Source organism: Rhinopithecus bieti, unplaced genomic scaffold (assembly GCF_001698545.2).
Source record: "Rhinopithecus bieti isolate Rb0 unplaced genomic scaffold, ASM169854v2 scaffold_63, whole genome shotgun sequence".
Lineage (NCBI taxonomy): Eukaryota > Metazoa > Chordata > Mammalia > Primates > Cercopithecidae > Rhinopithecus > Rhinopithecus bieti.
In genome coordinates, this window is record NW_016802972.1 from 876,244 (window position 1) to 894,965 (window position 18,722).

At 48.4% G+C, this 18,722-nt stretch overlaps 1 protein-coding gene across 5 annotated transcripts in view; it reads right to left on the reverse strand.

Annotated features, from left to right (window-relative positions):
• The window catches only part of SRCAP (Snf2 related CREBBP activator protein), a 43,238-nt gene that overhangs the window by 9,038 nt on the left and 15,478 nt on the right, over positions 1-18,722 (reverse strand). For 4 of the 5 annotated variants that reach the window (XM_017874470.1, XM_017874534.1, XM_017874611.1 and 1 more), the window contains exons 13-27: positions 18,485-18,662; positions 18,109-18,245; positions 17,552-17,721; positions 17,219-17,411; positions 15,361-15,497; positions 15,084-15,270; positions 11,546-11,715; positions 10,901-11,166; positions 10,403-10,690; positions 9,593-9,757; positions 9,135-9,320; positions 8,650-8,916; positions 6,798-8,296; positions 2,597-2,862; positions 2,255-2,457 (exon numbers count right to left, since the gene is read on the reverse strand). In XM_017874470.1, coding sequence (XP_017729959.1) covers positions 2,255-2,457; positions 2,597-2,862; positions 6,798-8,296; positions 8,650-8,916; positions 9,135-9,320; positions 9,593-9,757; positions 10,403-10,690; positions 10,901-11,166; positions 11,546-11,715; positions 15,084-15,270; positions 15,361-15,497; positions 17,219-17,411; positions 17,552-17,721; positions 18,109-18,245; positions 18,485-18,662 — 4,312 coding nt within the window. The remainder of the gene's footprint in view (positions 1-2,254; positions 2,458-2,596; positions 2,863-6,797; positions 8,297-8,649; positions 8,917-9,134; positions 9,321-9,592; positions 9,758-10,402; positions 10,691-10,900; positions 11,167-11,545; positions 11,716-15,083; positions 15,271-15,360; positions 15,498-17,218; positions 17,412-17,551; positions 17,722-18,108; positions 18,246-18,484; positions 18,663-18,722) is intronic. The other variant, XM_017874750.1, reaches the window with a different exon arrangement.

Sequence of the window (18,722 nt, forward strand, 5' to 3'; positions counted from 1 at the left end):
CAGTGGTGCCATCTCAGCTCACTGCAAGCTCCGCCTCCAGGGTTCACGCCATTCTCCCGCCTCAGCCTCCCGAGTAGCTGGGAATACAGGCGCCTGCCACCACACCCGGTTAATTTTTTGTATTTTTAGTGGAGATGGGGTTTCACCATTCATAGGATGGTCTCAATCTCCTAACCTCGTGATCCACCCGCCTCAGCCTCCCAAAGTGCTGGGATTACAGGCATTGAGCCACCGTGCCCAGCCAGCTTGGAGGTCTTTTGTTCCCAGAAAACTTTCTCATACTGTCTCAACCCCTTGTTTCTTGTTTAGAGGACTGGTGTATACACTGGAGTTATGGCAGCCATCCTAACATGAAGAAACAAAAGCATGAGACTAAAAAGATAAAAGCTAAAGATGGTACAGCAGGGTAGAAAGATAAGGTCCTGGTCCCTTAAGGCTGGGTGCGGTGGCTCATGCCTATAATCCCAGCCCTTTGGAAGGCCAAGGCAAGGGGATCACAAGGTCAGGAGTTCGAGACCAGCCTGGCCAACATGGTGAAACCCTGTCTCTACTAAAAATACAAAAAACTCACCCAGGCGTGGTGGTGGGCACCTGTAATCCCATCTACTCGGGAGGCTGAGGCAGGAGAATAGCTTGAAACAGAGCAAAACTCTGTCTCAAAAAAAAAAAAAAAAAAAAAAAAAGGCCAGGCGCAGTGGCTCAAGCCTGTAATCCCAGCACTTTGGGAAGCCAAGGCAGGCGGATCACGGGGTCAGGAGATCAAGACCAGCCTGACCAACATGGTGAAACCCCGTCTCTACTGAAAATACAAAAATGAGCTGGGCGTGGTGGTGCATGCCTGAAATCCCAGCTACTCAAGAGGCTGAAGCGGGAGAATCGCTGGAATCTGGGAGGTGGAGGTTGCGGTGAGCCGAGATCAAGCCACAGCACTCCAGCCTGGGTGACAGAGTGAGACTCCATCTCAAAAAAAAAAAAAGAAAGAAGGAAGAAAAGGTCCTAGTCCCTGAAAATATCGTTAAGCTGCTGAAACAGCTACACACCACTATTCTCAGACTGGCTCATTAAGTAAACAATAAATGTTCTTGTGGTTTAAGCGACTGTTAGTTGGTTTTCTGTTACCGCCAAATAATTTTAGCCAACACAAAAATGTCATTGTCTTTTCCAAGACCAAAATTTACCGTTTACTTCCTGTGTAGTCTTGTACCACCAGACATCTTTTCCCATACAGCTAAATGAAAACTCTACGGTGGCTCAAGCCTGTAATCCCAGCACTTTGGGAGGCCGAGACGGGTGGATCACGAGGTCAGGAGATCGAGACCATCCTGGCCTACACGGTGAAACCCCGTCTCTACTGAAAAAACAAAAAAAACTAGCCAGGCGAGATGGCAGGTGCCTGTAGTCCCAGCTACTCGGGAGGCTGAGGCAGGAGAATGGCGTAAACCCGGGAGGCGGAGCTTGCAGTGAGCTGAGATCGCACCACTGCACTCCAGCCTGGGCGACAGAGCCAGACTCTGGCTCAAAAAAAGAAAAAAAGAAAACTCTATGCTGCACCACTGCACTCCAGCCTGGGTGACAGAGCGAGACTCCGTCTCAAAAAAAACAAAAAGGAAAAAAAGAAAACTCTATGCTGCACTGTCTTACTTCCTGTCGTATCCCAAATGATCAGCAAAATGTAACAGATGTTCACAAAATGATCACTGAATGAATGAGTTAACAGCACATTTTCAACTGTCATGAAAGTCAAATTCATGGCTGGCATGGTGGCTCATGCCTGTGATTCCAGCACTTTGGAGGCTGAGGCGGGAGGATCACTTGAGGTCGGAGTTCGAGATCAGCCTGGCCATCATGGCAAAATACAAAATTTACTAAAATCTACTAAAAATACAAAAATTAGCCAGGCATGGTGGCATATGTCTGTAATCACAGCTATTCTGGAGGCTGAGGTGAGACAACTGCTTGAACCTAGGAGGCTGCAGTGAGCTGAGACTGCACCACTACACTCCAGCCTGGGCAACTGAGCAAGACTTTGTCTCAAAATAAAAGAAAGAAAAAAAAGAAAGTCAAATTTATGAATGTCAAGAATCTAACATGAGGCTTACATTTCTCTATCTTGCCCATAAGCATAACCTAAAACACCATCTAAACCTTTACAGAAATAGCGAGAGACCTTAAGCGCAGCATCCCTCTCATGTAACAGTCTTACTAGTAAGAAAGGAAGAGAAGCCAAGGGTCCCACATTAGCCAACAAACTCACCGCAATCATACTGGATGAGTCTCAAGTCGGGGAACTGGGTGCGCATGTTACACACAATACGGTGCAAAGGACGAGCCCGGGGCCAGAGCTCAGAGGCCAATTGCTCCTGGAAGGCTGCCTGACGTGGGGCCAGCCAAGGAGGTGGGTGGCAGGCATGCAGGGAAGGGGGAGGTGCCTCCACAGGAGGCATGACAAAGATGAACCTGTGGAAGGAAGAAGGCAGGCAGTGTAAAAGATGGCACTCTGAAATGCCCCAGAAGTTAACATCTTCACCAGCCCTAAGCACTACATCCACTCTGAGGCCCCAAGACCCACTCCCCATTAGCACTTAGCCCTGCCAACCTCTCAATGATTTCTGACAGCTGGTCTAGTCGCTGCTGGGGAAACAGTACAGCCCGGTGGGCAGCCTCGGTATAAGTCCAAAAGGTGGGGTGGCTGGGGCCAGGAGAACGAGGGCCGATGGGGCTGGCAACAGGTTGGGGCAGGGTACAGAAATCCAGGACTTCAGTCCCATACACAGGTGCCAGGGCCCCATGAGCCTCACTAAGTTGGAAAATCCGTTCCAGGCGTTCAGACCGCTGCCGCTTCCGCTTTTCCTCCAGGGAGTCCTGGAGGTGAGAGAAAAACAGAGAAAGTAATCAGGGCCCTCAGAGTCCACATCAAAACCTGACTGTTCTTCCCAGATAGAAATATACAGAAACCATGAGATCCAAAAATACACTATGCTCTTTTTGTAGTTTTCCAAGTTATCAATGAGAACTATTTTTTTCACAATATTAAGTAACTTCTCTGCAAGAGAAAACTGATCTTTCCTTGTATGCTATCAAAGCAGAATGACTGAATATTCAAAATTAAGATCTACAATTCCAACAAGTTTACAGAATGGACAATTTATGGTATTTTCCTATGTAACACTCAACTCCAGGACTACAGCCTTCTTCAAATCACTGACCAGGATACAGAGAGGCCAATCATATCCAGACGAGGTTTTTGCCAAGGGCCAGACTGGAATGGGGTGGAATGGGAACAGCTAACCAGACATCCAGGTCTCATCACTCTGAGACAGAAAATGGGCAACCTGGCAGTGAGGAGACCTGGATGACTTTGACCCAATCCTTTCCCATCTTTGTGCTTCCAGTTTCACAGTTTGTAAAACTTCTTTGTATCACTTATGCTTGTAGTTACACATTTGTATGATTATTTGACTAACATCTGTCCACTACATGGTAGGCCCCATACAACATGAATTATGCCTTGCTCACTATAATCACCCAGTAACTAGCACAATTAAGCTTTCAATACATCTATCTGTTAACAAAATGAGTAAATGAGAGAGACTAGACCCCAGGAGATAGTTGTGAAAAGAGGAGTGTTCCAAATCTCCTTCCTGACTGATACCAAGTATCACCTCTTGCTTTGAAGTGCTCTAAGTGACAAGTGACGGAAAAAAGGTGTCCTAGCAGAGGGAAAAACCAATAGACTCAAAGAGCTAGTTCCTTTTGAGGCTAGCTCTCAACAGTAACAAAAAGAGAAAATCTGGCCAGAAGCAGTAGCTCAAGCCTATAATCCCAGTACTTTGGGAGGCCTAGGCGGATGGCTTGAGCCTCCTGTTCAAGAACAGTCTGGGCAACATGGCAAAACCCCATCTCTACAAAAAATACAAACAAGGGCCAGGCACGTTAGCTCACACCTGTAATCCCAGCACTTTGGGAGGCCAAGGTGGGCGGATCATGAGGTCGAGAGAACGAGACCATCCTGTCCAACATGGTGAAACCGCGTCTCTACTAAAAATACAAAAACTAGCTGGGTGTGGTGGTGCGAGCCTGTAGTCCCAGCTACTCAGGAGGCTGAGGCAGGAGAATTGCTTGAACCTGGGAGGCGGAGGGTGCAGTGAGCCAAGATCACACCACTGGACTCCAGCCTGGTGACAGAGTGAGTCTCCATCTCAAAAAAAGAAACAAACAAGTAGCCTGGCATGGTGGCACGAGCCTGCAGTCCCAGCTACTTGGAGGGCTGAGATGGAAGGTTCACTTAAGCCCAGGAGGCTGCAATGAGCGGAGATTGTGCCACTGCACTCTAGCCTGGGTGACAAAGTGAGACACTGCCTCAAAAAAAAAAGACTATTTGTAAACCATACATCTGAAAAAGGATCTGTAACCAGAATATATAAAGAACTCTTACAACTCAATAATAAAAAGACAACCCATTTTAAAAGGGCAGAGGATCTGAACAGATAGTTCTTCAAAGATACACAAATGGCCAACATAGTATTTCAACCACATGAAATAAAGCTCAACATCAGCCAACAGAGAAATTCAAATCAAAATCACAATGAACTACTACTTCACACCCAGCAGGACGGCTATAATCAAAGTAAGTGTTGATGTGCCTCAGCCTTTGGGAGGCTGAGGCAGGCAGATCACTTGAAGTCAGGAGTTCAAGACCAGCAAGGCAAACATGGTAAACCCCATCTCTACTAAAAATACAAAAAACTCTAGCCAGGCACAGTGGCTTACGTCTATAATCCCGGCACTTTGGGAGGCCAAAGCAGGCGGATCACCTGAGGTCAGGAGTTTGAGACCAGTCTGGCCAACAAGGTGAAACCCTCTCTCTACTAAAAATACAAAAACTAGCCAGGCGTGGTGATGCCATGCCTGTAGTCTCAGCTACTTGGGAGGCTGATGCAGGAGAATCATTTGAACCTGGGAGACAGAGGTTGCAGAGAGCTGAGGTGGTGCCACTTTACTCCAGCCTGGGCAACAGAGCAAGACTCTGTCTCAAAAATAAAATATTAAGAATACAAAAAAATTAGGTGGGCATGGTGGCACATGCCTGTGATCCCAGCTATAAGGGAGGCTGAGGTGGGGTCACTGAACACCTCAATGACCCCAACCTCAGGCAGAGGTTGCAGTGAGCCAAGATCATGCCAATGCACTCGAGCCTGTGTAACAGAGCAACACTCCTTCTCAAAAGGAAAAAAAAAAAAAAAGTATGGGCTCAAATGTGGAGAAACTGGAATCCTCACAGACTGCTGGTGCTAATGTCAAATGTTGCAGCCACTTTGGAAAAATCTGGCAGTTCCTTAAACAGTTAAAATCTAGTTACAATATAACCCAGCAATTCTTCTCCTCAGTATGTATCTAACAGTAACTGAAAACACCTGTCCATACAAAAACTTGTACATGAAATGTTCACAACAGCATTGTTCATAATAGCCATAAAGCAGAAGTAATACACATTTCCATCAACTCAAGGAAGGATAAAATGTGGTATCCATACATTATTATTCAACATAAAAACAAATGAAATACTGATATATGCTACAACACAATAAACTTCAAAGAACATTAATCTAAGTGCAAGATGCCAGTCACAACAGACCACACATTATACATTATGACTCCATAGGCAAAACTAGAGAAACAAAAAAGTAGGATGGTGGTCATTCAAGACTAGGAGGGATGGAGGGATTGAGGAATGCTAGCTAACAGGTGCAGTGTTTCTTTTTGGGGCCATGGAACGGTTCTGATTGTGTTGATGATTGTACAACTCTATATTAAAAAACTATTGTACAGTTTTGGGCCAGGCGTGGTGGTTCATACCTATAATCCCAGCATTTTGGGAGACCAAGATAGGAGGATCACTTGAGGCCAGGAATTCAAGACCAGCCTGGTCAACACAGTGAGACCCCCATCTCTATTTAAAAAAAAAAACAACTATTGTACACTTTAAATGGGTAAATTGGATGGTATATGACTTACAGCACAAACTTAAAAAAAAAAAAAGGTGGCCGGGCGCGGTGGCTCAAGCCTGTAATCCCAGCACTTTGGGNAAAAAGTGGCAAGAGGCTATTATCTACTTGCAGAGCAATCAAAATTCAACGTATCATCCATGATGGGGGAAAAAAAATTCAGCACAGACTACACGTCGTCACTCTTGGCTTTTCTCCCTCTACTCTTTACTTCCAACCAGCCATGACCAACCTAGCGGCTGGTCAGGTAAAGACCAAAGGTGGAGTCAATGGCAATGGTGGAGGGTGGGGGAGTAAGCGGGAAGCAAAGACTAAACAGCAGCTCTGATTATAGTGGGGAAAAGCCAGAGGGCCTGGAGGGACCCATTGGACTTTCCTTCTCCTTAGTTCTGGGTTACTTAAGCTGAACTGTGAGTTTAACTCAACTACTACACAGACATGGGCCTATATACATAGTACAGGAAAGAAATGGCTACCAGAAATCATAAAAGGGACAGAGAAGAATTCCTTTTACTGCCCATTTATTACCATGCAGGTTAAAAAACGGGAAAAGAGGCCGGGCGCGGTAGCTCACGCCTGTAATCCTAGCACTTCAGGAGGCCGAGGCAGGTGAATCATGAGGTACACGCCCAGGGAAGAGAAGGGACTTGTCCAAATGTCACTCAAGTACTTGGTCCACAACATTAAGCTTTGTAATTCACCAGGTTAAATGTGACATCATTGTTCCATCCACCCTACCAATACTCCAAAGAAACTCAACTTCCTGTTCCCTCTCGAGGAAGTAAAACTTACCAGATAAAAAGGGGAACGAGGTGGTGGGGGGGGCTGGCGTCGAGGCCGGGGGCCACCAAACGAGGTAGCAGTGGAGGGAGGGCTGGGGGGATCAGAGCGCAATGTCAGTGTGTCAGGCTCATCCTTGGAAACAGGCAGCCGGGATACCATGGTGACAGGCAAGGGAGCGGCACCAGATGCCGAAACCGCAAGGGAAGATGCCTGGGAAGCTGGGGACTGTGTGGAGGCTGGGGCCAGCGCCAAGGTCTGAGCTGCAGCCGGGCCCAGGGTAGGAGCTGGGGCAGGGCTCAAGGTCAGTGTCTGCACTGAAGCTGGGGCCAGGAGTGAAGCAGATGATGATGCTGGCGCCAAAGTCAGCGTGTGAGCTGCGGCTGGGCCCATCGGAGAAGCTGGAGCCAGAGGAGGTGCTGGAGCCAGAGACAGCGTCTGAGTTGGACCCAGTGGTGGTCCTGGTGCCAAAGACAGTGTCTGGGCTGGAGTTGGTACCAGGGATGATGCTGGAGTTAATGACAATGTCTGAGTTGGAAAGGGTCCCTGGGGGTTCCCCGTGCCCAAAGAGAGTGTCTGAGATGGAGATGAGCCTCCAAGAGTGGGTGCTAAAGCTGGGGCTAGGGCCAGTGTCTGTGTAGAAGCCGGGCTCGGGAGAGGTGATGGAACCGGGGCTGGTAGCAAAGTTTGAGTTGATGATGAAGCCAACACAGGGGTTGGAGCTGGTACCAGTGAAGCTGAGGCTAAAGAGGTTCCTGGAGTAGATGATGGAGCCATAACTGGAACCGGAGTCTGTGATGAAGCCAGGACAGGAGCAGGACCTGGTGATGGTGCCAGGACTGGAAGAGGAGCCAGAGGAGGAGCTGGAGAAGGAGCCAGAATTGCTGTCTGTGGAGACGCCATAGGAGCCAGAGGGGTGGCTAGAGCCTGAGATGCAGAAGATGCTGGAGCCAGAAGGGAAGCCTGAGCTGGAGCTGGATTTGGTGCTGCCGGAAAAGGACTGGCCAGAGCTGAAGCTGGCACCAGGACAGGTGAGCATGCTGGGGCCACGGTTGAGTTCAACCCTGGAACATGTGAAGAGGTGGGAGCCAACAACAGAGGGTGACCAGGTGTCTGAGATGAAGATAGGGACGGAGCTGTGGCCAAACCTAGAGTCAAGGCTGATGCTGATGGGGAAGCACTAGATGGTGCCAAGGAGGGAGGTACAGGAGCCGCTGGGACAACAGGTGCCAGTGGTGGAGTCACACTGGTCAACAGAGCTGGGCCCGAAGCAGAAACAGGCAAGGGGGCTGAGATGGGGATAGTGAGTGGAGCTGAGGCTGGGGCAGAAAGTGTGGTGGGGACAGAGATGGGGAGTGAAGATGACGCTGGAACTGAGACTGTAGAGGACACAGGACTAGCAAGGGGAGAGGAGTTGGGAATTGGCATTGGAGAAGAGGCTGGCCCAGGGAGTGAGGATGGCACATGGAGAGGAGAAGAGATGGTCAAGGGGGCAGTTCCGGGGGTTGAAGCTGTGGAGAGAGAGAATGAGTTAGCCCCAGAATAACTTCCTGACCCTTTCCTGACCCTGTCCCACCTTTCCCTTACCCCCAAGCTTCCCATTTCCCAGAAGGCATTCACTCCCACAACATGAAGTCAAACATCCAAGTAATCTGACAACTTTAGATTTTCTTTCCCTCCAAGATTCCAGCAAATGTATCTTGAAATTAGGTCAGGGCTCAGGCAGCCCAGTTCTGGGGCCCACTACAAATCAAGGCAGTATGCTGGTATGAATAAACTTGTACTAAAACTAAGAAACCTTCAGGCGACCCCATCTCATCTCCATTCCTGGCAAGGATTTCTGGCCTCAGCCACCTGGACTCACCACTGACTTCAGGTGAAGGACTGTGGACCAGCTTGAGAAGAGGCCTCACCAGAGTGGGTGTGGGCATGGGGGCTCGGGCAGTACCCAGAGTGGGTGTGGGTAGCCGGCCAGGGGTTAACGTGGGGCGTGGATTCAACACAGCTGGAAGCCCAGTGCTCGGAGGCCGGGGTGCTGGGGCCAACGGAGGAACAGGAGTCAGTCCATCCCGAGGGGCTTGTCTCACTACAATCTTCACCACGCCTGTATTATTCACCATGGTTGGTGGCACTGCAAGAGGAAGCTACACTGAGAGGAAGGTAAAAAAGAAACAAGAGACCCAAAGGATGGAAGAAGTCCAGGGGCAGGATAAAGTGGCAGACAGGTATCGTAGATATTCGTAAGGGAAAACAACACTGAGGAAAGGCTGGACAGACAGTAGCCCAGCGCATGCCTGGAAGGACCAAGGCCAGCAAGGGCTAAGGAATTAGGAAGGCCAGGAGCCTCACCCTGGTTAGCAGCAAGCGGAAGGCTGAGGCCAGTGGGGGCAAGGGTGGTGCTGGGGGTCGAAGAAGGCAGCACAGAGACAGGGGTAGGGCCAGGGGTCGGGGCCACGGCCTGGATGAGGGCCACATGGGCAGGCTGGCTGATGAGGTGGTGCTGCCCCCCTGCTGACACGAGGTGCACCACATTCCCTGGGTTAATGGAAGAGAGAAAGAGAGAGAGAGAAGCAGCTATCAGCCTGAGGAGGGCAGAGGCAAGGCAAGAAGAGAGGGAAAGAACAGAGGGAATAAATTCTCTAGAATGACCTCTTCCTTATCTTTAACCAAGATCCCTCCAACCATGCCCGTTGGCCCCACCCACCAAAAGCTTGGGAAAGAAACATTTAGGCTGACACTTAAAAAAGTCACAAAAACAAAGACAGGGAAGAGGAGGAAAAGGCAGGACAGGGGTGGGTTTTACCTACTTTGCAGCGGGCGGGGCTGCCCCACAGCAAGCTGGCGCACCTGGGCACCAGTCAAAGTCAGCTTGTTGCCCTGGATTTGGAAGGTGAGAGGTTTGCTTCCCCCTGCATTAGCCACTGGACGTTGTGCCAGTGAGGCTAACTGCCCGATGCTGACCACTTCACCTGCTAAAAACAGAGAAGGCCTTATTGTACACAAGGTTCATCCTGCTCAACACCACTTCACAGACCCCATGAAGCACACCTCTCCCCTGAGTGTCCAGTCCAACCAACCAAGCCTTTCCCACAATTTACTGTGCCCAACAAACTCAGTCTCCACCTATAGCCTTTGAGCTTTTGATGTGCTACTCCTTCCAATCCCATTTGCTTAGCAATCTCCTTTACATCCTCTAACACGGCCTGCCACAAGACTGAGTTAACCACCACCCTCTGCTCTACGCTGCCCTTTTACCCCAAATACTTTTCTACCGCTAGGTTTACCACTATTTATTCATCTATGTGTCATCTCCCTATGTCAATTCCTTAAGGGCTCTTAATTATGATCTAACAACGTCTGGCGTAATACCTAACATGCTAGCTGCCTCAATTTTTTTTGACACAGGGTCTTGCTCATGATTGCACTGGCGCAACCATGGCTCACTGCAAGCTTCCAAACTCCTGGCTCAAGCAATCCTCCAACCTTGGCCTCCCAAAGCGCTGGGATTATAGACATGAGCCATTATGCCTGACCTGGCTGCCTAAAATTTGATGCTGTCATAGTCCTGAGCTTTTCTCCCATCTCAAGTCCCTCACCACAGAGCCCTGGGAACTTACAGGGCAGGCGAGCTTGCATATCGGGAGACAGAATGAGGCGCTGTGGTGCAGGAGTCGGAGCTGGCACTGCTGTCGTGGTAGCAGTTGCCGTGGTGGTAGAAGTGGTAGTGGCAGCAGCAGGAGGGAAGGTGTAGCCTGGTGGCACTGTCAGGGGCTTCAACAGGCTAGAGGAGCCTGGAGGTGGGGCTGGGCTCAGGCGAACTGGGGCAGGTGATGTTGGCTTTAGGGATAAGGTTGGCGTGGGAGGCCGTGAGGTCCCACTCAGGACCCCCAGGGGGGATGGCAACACTGCAGACACAAAGCAAACACCTGTCAGATATACCCTGACTAAAGCCTTAGCTTGGTCCCAGAAGCCTCCATCCTCCCTTCCAGCCCATCAAATACTAGACCCCTGTCCCCAGCCCAGCTCCTCAAACCCTTTAATTTCACTACTTCTTCCTCAGTCGGAACAACTTTTCTGAAGCACCATGCATCATCCTTTGCTCCCTTTCAACTCACCCTGAGTGAGAGAACCACTGTTTGGCTGCAGGGGAGGCAAGATGACAGGACCAGGAGGCCGAGATGCAGGAATAAGCGGGGGCCCAGCAGGTGAGGCTGAAACCATCAGTGGTGCTGGCAGCACTGAGGGGGTTGGGCCAGGGGTGGGCTGGGCTGAGAGCTCAGGACCTGGAGGGGGTCGAACTGGGACAGGGCCCAGGGGTGTCCGTGGGTTGTTCACCACGACCACTGTCCGGCCTTCTTGCTTAGGTACTGGCTGCAGCATCCTATGAGGAAAAATTTAGGGAATGGGTAGGGAGAGAAGGAGAATAAGAGGTAGCAAAATCAAAGAAAAGAAGAAAATAAAGCAGGGAGACAGATTATGAAAGCAAAGGAAAGGAAAGAGACCCAAAGGAGAAAGAGGAATAGGAATTTAAGATAATCAGAAAGCACCAGACAGAATGGGAGAAAAAGTGACTAACACAGAAGCCCATCCCAGCACCCTCTTCTAGTTATTCTCTCCCCAATTCCCTCCATGTGCCTGCACCCATCCCATATAAATATTCCAGCCTTGTATCCAACTCTTTTCTTCCCATCCCAGACCGCTCCGGCCAGCTTTCAGCCACTTATTCTAGGAACCATCCCCTCATTCCTTAGTCCTTGTACCTGTTGACCTTCATCTTGACTGGCTTGGGCCGGGGTGGGGGATCAGGAGCAGTAGCCACCTCTAGCAGTACCCGGCGAGAGAGGCGGTGCCGGGGCAGAAATGTGTCTGTCTCATATCGAGAGACACGACCTTCCAGGCCAATAAGGTCAAATCGACCCATGTCTATCCGCTGCCACAAGAAAGAACACAAAGCACAGTCATAAAGAACAAAATCACACATCCTTTGAAATGTAGATGTAGCTGGAGGCCATTATCCTTAAGTGAATTAACACAGAAACAGAAAACGAAATACCACATGTACTCAGTCACAAGGTGGGAGCTAAACACTGGGCACGCATGAACATAAAGATGAGAGCAAGACACGCCAGAAACGACTGGGTGAAAGGGCTGAAAAACTACCTGTTGGGGACCATGCTCACAACCTGAGTGACAGGATCAATCGTACCCCAAACCTCAGCATCATGCAATATACCCCATGTAAGAGACCTGCACATGTACACCCTTACTCCAAAATAAAAGCCTGGGCATGGTGGCTCAAACCTGTAATCCCAGCACTCTGGGAGGCCAAGATTGGGGAACTGTGTGACCCCAGGAATTTGAGATCAGTCTAGGCAACATAGTAAGACCCCGTCTCAACAGAAAATAAAAAATTAGCCAGGCATGTTAACACGCACCTGTAGTCCCAGCTACTCAGGAGACTCAGGCAAGAGGATTGCTTGAGTCCAGGTGGCTGAGGCTGCAGTGAGCTATGACCATGCCACTGCACCCCAGCCTGGGCCACAGAACAAGACTCTGTCTCAAAAGAAAAAAAAAGTAAAAAAATAAATAATAGGCGGGGCACCATGGCTCACACCTGTAACCCTACTACTTTAGGAGGCCAAAGCGGGCGGATCACTTGAGGCCAGGAGTTCGAGACCAGCCTAGCCAACACGGTGAAACCCCATCTCTACTAAAAATACAACCAGAATGGTTGTGCACACCTGTAGTGCCAGCTGCTCAGGAAGCTGAGGCACAAGAATCGAGAATCACTTGAACCCATGAGGCACAGGTTGCAGTGAGCCAAGACTGCACCACTGCACTTCAGCCTGGGTGACACAGTGAGACTCGGTCTCAAAAAAAAAAAAAGTAGTAATAACGACACAATGCACAGTGTCAAAGATGCCAATTTTACAATGATTTATTGGATATGATGCCAAAAGCACAGCCAACAAAATAAAAAAACGGATAAATTGGACTACATCAAAATTTGTAACTGGGGGCCGGGTGCAGTGGCTCACACCTGTAATCCCAGCACATTGGGAGGCCAACGCGGGCAGATTACCTGAGATCAGGAGTTCCAGACCAGCCGAGCAACATGGTGAAACCCCATCTCTACTGAAAATACAAAAATTAGCTGGGCATTGTGGCACACACCTGTAGTCCCAGCTAGTTGGGAATGAGCCAGGAGAATCACTTGACCCCAGGAGATGAAGGTTACAGTGAGCTGACACTGCACCACTGCACACCAGCCTGAGCAAGAGTGAGACTCCATCTCAAAAAAAAAAAAAAACAAAGGGGGGGGGCGTGCCAGGCACGGTGGCTCATGCCTGTAATCCCAGCACTTTGGGAGGCCGAGGCAGACAGATCACCTGAGGTCAGGAGTTCGAGATCAGTCTGGCCAGCATGGTGAAACCCCATCTCTACTAAAAACACAAAAATTAGTTGGGCATGGTGGCGCATGCCCGTAATCCCAGTTACTCAGGAGGCTGAGGCAGGAGAATTGCTTGAACCCAGGAGGTGCAGGTTGCAGTGAGCAGAGATTGCACCACTGGACTCTAGCCTGGGCAACAAGAGCAAAACTCCAAAAAAAAAAAAATTTAAAACGGCTCACGCCTATAATCCCAGGGCTTTGGGAGGCCAAGGTGGAAGGATCACTTGAGGCCAGGAGTTCAAGACCCATCTAGGCAACATATCAACACCCGATCTCTCAAAAAAATTAAAATTAAAAATTAAAAAAATCACTGAAGTATAGTGGTACATGCATATAGTTCCAGCTACTTGGCCCAGGAGTTTGAAACCAGCCTGAGCAACATGGTGAGACACCATCTCTACAAGAAAACTAAAAAAAAAAAAAATTAGCAGGGCCGGGTGCAATGGCTCACACCTGTAATCCCAGCACTTTAGGAGGCTGAGATGGGCAGATCACAAGGTCAAGAGATGAAGACCATCCTGGCAAACATGGTGAAACCCCATCTCTACTAAAAATACAAAAATTAGCTGGGTGTGGTGGTGTGCGCCTATAGCCCCAGCTACTCAGGAGGCTGTGGAGAATTGCTTGAACCTGGGAGGCAGAGGTTGCAGTGAGCCAAGATGGCACCACTGCACTCCAGCTTGAAGTCAGAGCGAGACTCCGTCTCAAAAAAAAAAAAGCCAGGCATGGTAGTCCATACCCGTGATCCCAGCTAGTCAGAAGGCTGAGGTGGGAGGACTACTTGAGCCCAGGAGTTCAAGGCTGCAGTGAGCTATGATTGTACCACTGAACTCTAGCCTTGGTGACAGAGATAGACCTTGTCTCGAAAAAAAAAAAAAAGAAAACCATCAAAAACAAGTGTTTGCGCATCAAAAAACACTATCAACAGAGTGAAAAGACAACTCATGGAATGTGACAAAGTATTTGCAAGTCATACATCTGATAATGGGTTAATTTCCAAAGTATATAATGAAGTCCCACAGCTCAACCATCACCACACAAACACCCAAAATAAACAAGTCTTCAACAGACATTTCTCCAAAAATATAGACAAGGGGCCAATGAGCACATGAAAAGATTCTTGACAGCACTCATCATTAAGGAAATGCAAACCAAAACCACAATGAAATACCAATTCACACTCATTAATATGGGTGTAATAAAACAAAGAACAGGTAATGGCAAGGATGTGGAAAAATTAGAACCCTTGTGCCTTGCTAGGGTGGAAATGCAAAACATGCAGCTACTATGGAAAACAGTGTAGAGGTTTTCCCAATATGCAGAAATGGAATTACTGTACGTTACAGCAATATTCCTTTTAAGTAAATACCCAAAGTAAAAAGCAGAGATATTTATACATCCATGTTCATAGCCTTATTCACAAGAGACAAAAGGTGGAAAGAATCCAAGTGCCCACTGATAGATGAATGGATAAACAAAATGTGATGCAAATGCTCCCGGACTTACAATGAAGTTACATCCCAATAAACCCTCAGCAAATCGAGAATACCCTTTAATACCCTTGACAAGCCCATCAAAAAGTAAAAAATTGTAAGCTGAATCATTCTAAGTCCAGATGCTCCTCAATTTACAATGGGGTTACATCCTGATAAATTCACAGTGAAGCCAAAAAAATATTAAGTTGAACCATCGTTAAGTCACATGACTAGAGTACAATAAAACTAAGGGAATGATACTTAGGGGAGTAATAAGGATGCAAAAGTCAGATCCCCGTCTAATGAAAAGAGGTACATGGTTGGGGTAATGCCAATAACCTTTATATTTCACATTAATGGAATCATACTTACCTGGAGGGGATGGACATCCGTGGCCCTTAGCACCAGAGAGGCGGTGCTGAAGCAGATGCCTGGGGTGATGAAAGGGGAGGTAACCGGTCGAGGGTCGAACAGATTTGGATGATTGCAAACTTTTCTCAGCTGCATCAAAATGTTGATGACGCTCATGAAATGGCCTGTGGCTAGTGTCTCCTTAGTTCTAGGGAAAGAGGAAAAATAAATGGGACACCCTAACAGCCACCTACACTTCAATCTCGAGTCCCAGGGCCCACCCTCCTTCCTCCCTTACGTGGTTTGTGCCATGAAGTCATCATAGAGACAGCGTTGACGCTTGGAGAGCCTGCAGCGGATAACATGCTCATACTTTTTGGGCATCTGCTTCTCAACATCCACCTTAACTCGGCGCAGTAAAAAAGGCCTCAAAACCTAAAAGCAAATTAAGCAGGAGGCTAAACAGGAGAACTCAGGCACCGAACCCCAGCCTAAGCCCCTCAGTAAACACTAATGGAGCCATACGGCACACCGTATCAGACACCAACCACACAGAGATGAGTCAACTGCAAGCCCTCAAGGGATCTGCCGTCTGCTGAAGGAGATAGACACAAAATGATACCACGACATAGGAAGTGATATAAGGAAGCACTGTGGGCAGACCAACTATGCAGGAAAGAAAACTCAAACTAGATTTTGAGGAGTGATTGTAAGTTTACAAGATGATGCAAATAAATCTAGAAGATGAGGAGAACAAAAACTGTGGCCTAGACGGGAGATAAAACGAAAGGCAAATCTGAAATCTCAGAAGATAAAATCCGATAGGACACAGTCATCAATGTCTACAGTGACATGGAAGAAGGAAGGGAGGTAAATGAAGGAAAAGTAATAGTTAAGGAACACTTCCTGTTTTCTAGCTTAGTTTACCTAATGATAGTGATTGACCAAGATGGCCTTATAACAGGCTATAAGGCCAGAGATGTCTGGCTTAGAACAGTGTTGAGTTCAAGAAGAACTTTCAATTAATGATACCAAATCAGAAATTTAAATACAGGTCAAGAGATCTAGAAAGTCAAGGACTTTTAACACAGATTGGAGAGTCTTTATCACATAATAGTCAAAGCTTTAGGAATGAGAAGGCCTGTGAGATATGTAGACTGAGAAGACAAAAAAAGTAAAGATTGGAATGCTGAAAGATGTTGTGACATAAAAGCTGGGCAAAAAAGGAGAGCCAAAGAAGACCAGAGAGAGAAACACCAACAATATGAAGTTGAAGAAATCCAGGTAAAGAGAAATCCAAGCAGGGACCAATCAGCAGTACCATTCTACTCAAAGACAATAAGGACAAAAACATCACCATAAAAAAAAAACAGTCTATGAATGGCGGCTCACACCTGTAATCCCAACACTTTAGGAGGCCAAGGGGGACAGGGCGGATCATTTGAGGTCAGGAGTTCGAGACCAGCCTGGCCAACACACCGAAACTTGCCTCTACTAAAAATAACAAATATTAGCCAGGTATGGTGGTGCAGACCTGTAACCCCAGCTATTCAGGAGGCTGAGGCAGGAGAATCGCTTGAACCCGGGAGGTGGATGAGCCAGATCACACCACTGCACTCCAGCCTGCGGGACAGAGCGAGACTCTGTCACAAAAACAAACAAACAAAAGAGGCCAGGCACAGTGGCTCACGCCTGTAATTCCAGCACTTTGGGAGACCGAGGCAGGAAGAACAAGAGGTCAGGAGATTGAGACCATCCTGGCTAACACGGTGAAACTCCGTCTCTACTAAAAATATAAAAAATTAGCTGGGAGTTGTGGCGGGCGCCTTTAGTCCCAGCTACTCGGGAGGCTGAGGCAGGAGAACGGCGTGAACCCGGGAGGCAGAGCTTGCAGTGAGTGGAGATCGAGACACTGCACTCCAGCCTGGGCAACAGATCGAGACTCCGTCCAAAAAAAAAAAAAACAGAATTGATGACTAAGATGAGGTCATTCAATCTGGCAATGGGTAGTCACTACAACACTGCAGCTTGACAACTGAGTGAGTTCAGCCTGGCACTGACTTCCCTCTCCCCAGGGGTTTCCTAGGCACTGCCCAGGTGCCCAGGAATGGTTCCTCACCATTCCCAATACCCTGACAAACTGCTGCAGGCCCTACCTTGTGGAGGCGTTTGACAAGACCTTCATTATACTCTTGGCTGCCCTCAATCATGCCAGTTAGGGGATTAGAGAACCACTCCTTGAACTCGCGATGAGACTGGAAGACATGGGGCATCAAAAAGTGCATCAAGGACCACAGCTCCATGAGGCTGTTCTGCAAGGGAGTTCCTGTCAGGAGCAGGCGCCTCTGGCTGCAAAGAGACAGAGAGAATCAGAGGGAGGATGGTCAGCAGCTCCCAACCCTCTGAGCATTCTGATACATTCCTCAACCCAGGCAGCCCTCCCTTCAAGCCAAGTCAACCCTCCCATGAATCCCCATCTCCATCTCCACCTGTTGAAGTTGAGGAGTGACTGCCAGCGCTGTGACTTGAAGTTCTTGATGTTCTGCGCCTCATCCAGAATGAGATAGCGCCAATTCTTGCGGCGGAAGGCCTGGTGGTCCTGCAGCACCAGCTTGTAAGATGTGATACAAACATGGAAGGCATTGGGCTTGGTCCAGCCCTGAAGGATCAAAGACAGAAAGTAGCAGATAGTGGGATGAAAAGAAAAGAGAGGAAAGGGAAGACATGCTAAACTCCTCAAAGGACAGAAATCAGGTTGGAAGAAAAGAGAAAGTCCCAGCAAAAAAATGGAGCGACAGAAAGAGGAGGGGCCTGGGCTCGGGGGCTCACCGCTATAGTCTCAGTACTTTGGGAGGATCTCGAGCCCATGTGTTCAAGGTCAGCTTGGTTAACATAGCGAGACCCATCTCTATCTTTGCAAGAAATTTAAAATTAAAAAAAAAAAAAGAAAGAAAAGAAAGTGGAGGGAAAGGAATTCAACTGAGGAAAGGGCTTAAAAACAAAGGAGGCATCAATGGGGGGAAACTGATCACATGAAAGATCGAACCTGCCGCTTGAGCTTCCTCTCTTTCTGGGCTCCATAGTAAGTGAGGATTTTAAAGCTGGGGCACCACCGTTTCAACTCCATTTCCCAGTTCAACATCACGCTGGTGGGAACAATGATTAAATGGGGACCCCAGTTACCTGTTTGACAAAAAAATGAGAGATGGTAAGGAAATGTAAATTCTGTGGTTCCGATTCCTCAGTTATAACCCTGACCACCCTTTGGCCTTTCCTAGGAATCCTAGCACCTACACTGTCCTCTCTATACAGTTAATGACCGGAGTCAATGAAGCAGGAGTCAATGAAGCTGGAGTCATCGCTAACAAGCTCCCCAGGGAGCTAGACTAGGGGGCACAAAAGAAGGGGCCTTACCTACTTACCTTTCTCACAAGCCAAGTGGGCAAGCAGGGAGATGGTCTGGATGGTCTTCCCAAGCCCCATCTCATCAGCAAGAATGCCATTAAGCTTCTTCTCATACATGGTAACCAGCCAGTCTAGCCCAATGTGCTGGTACTCCCGGAGCTGGCCCCGCAGAAGCAGGGGGATGGGCGTCTTTACCTGGCAGAGAGGAAAAAGAGGTAACACAATGGAAATGAGGCATTTATCGTGGGGACACGA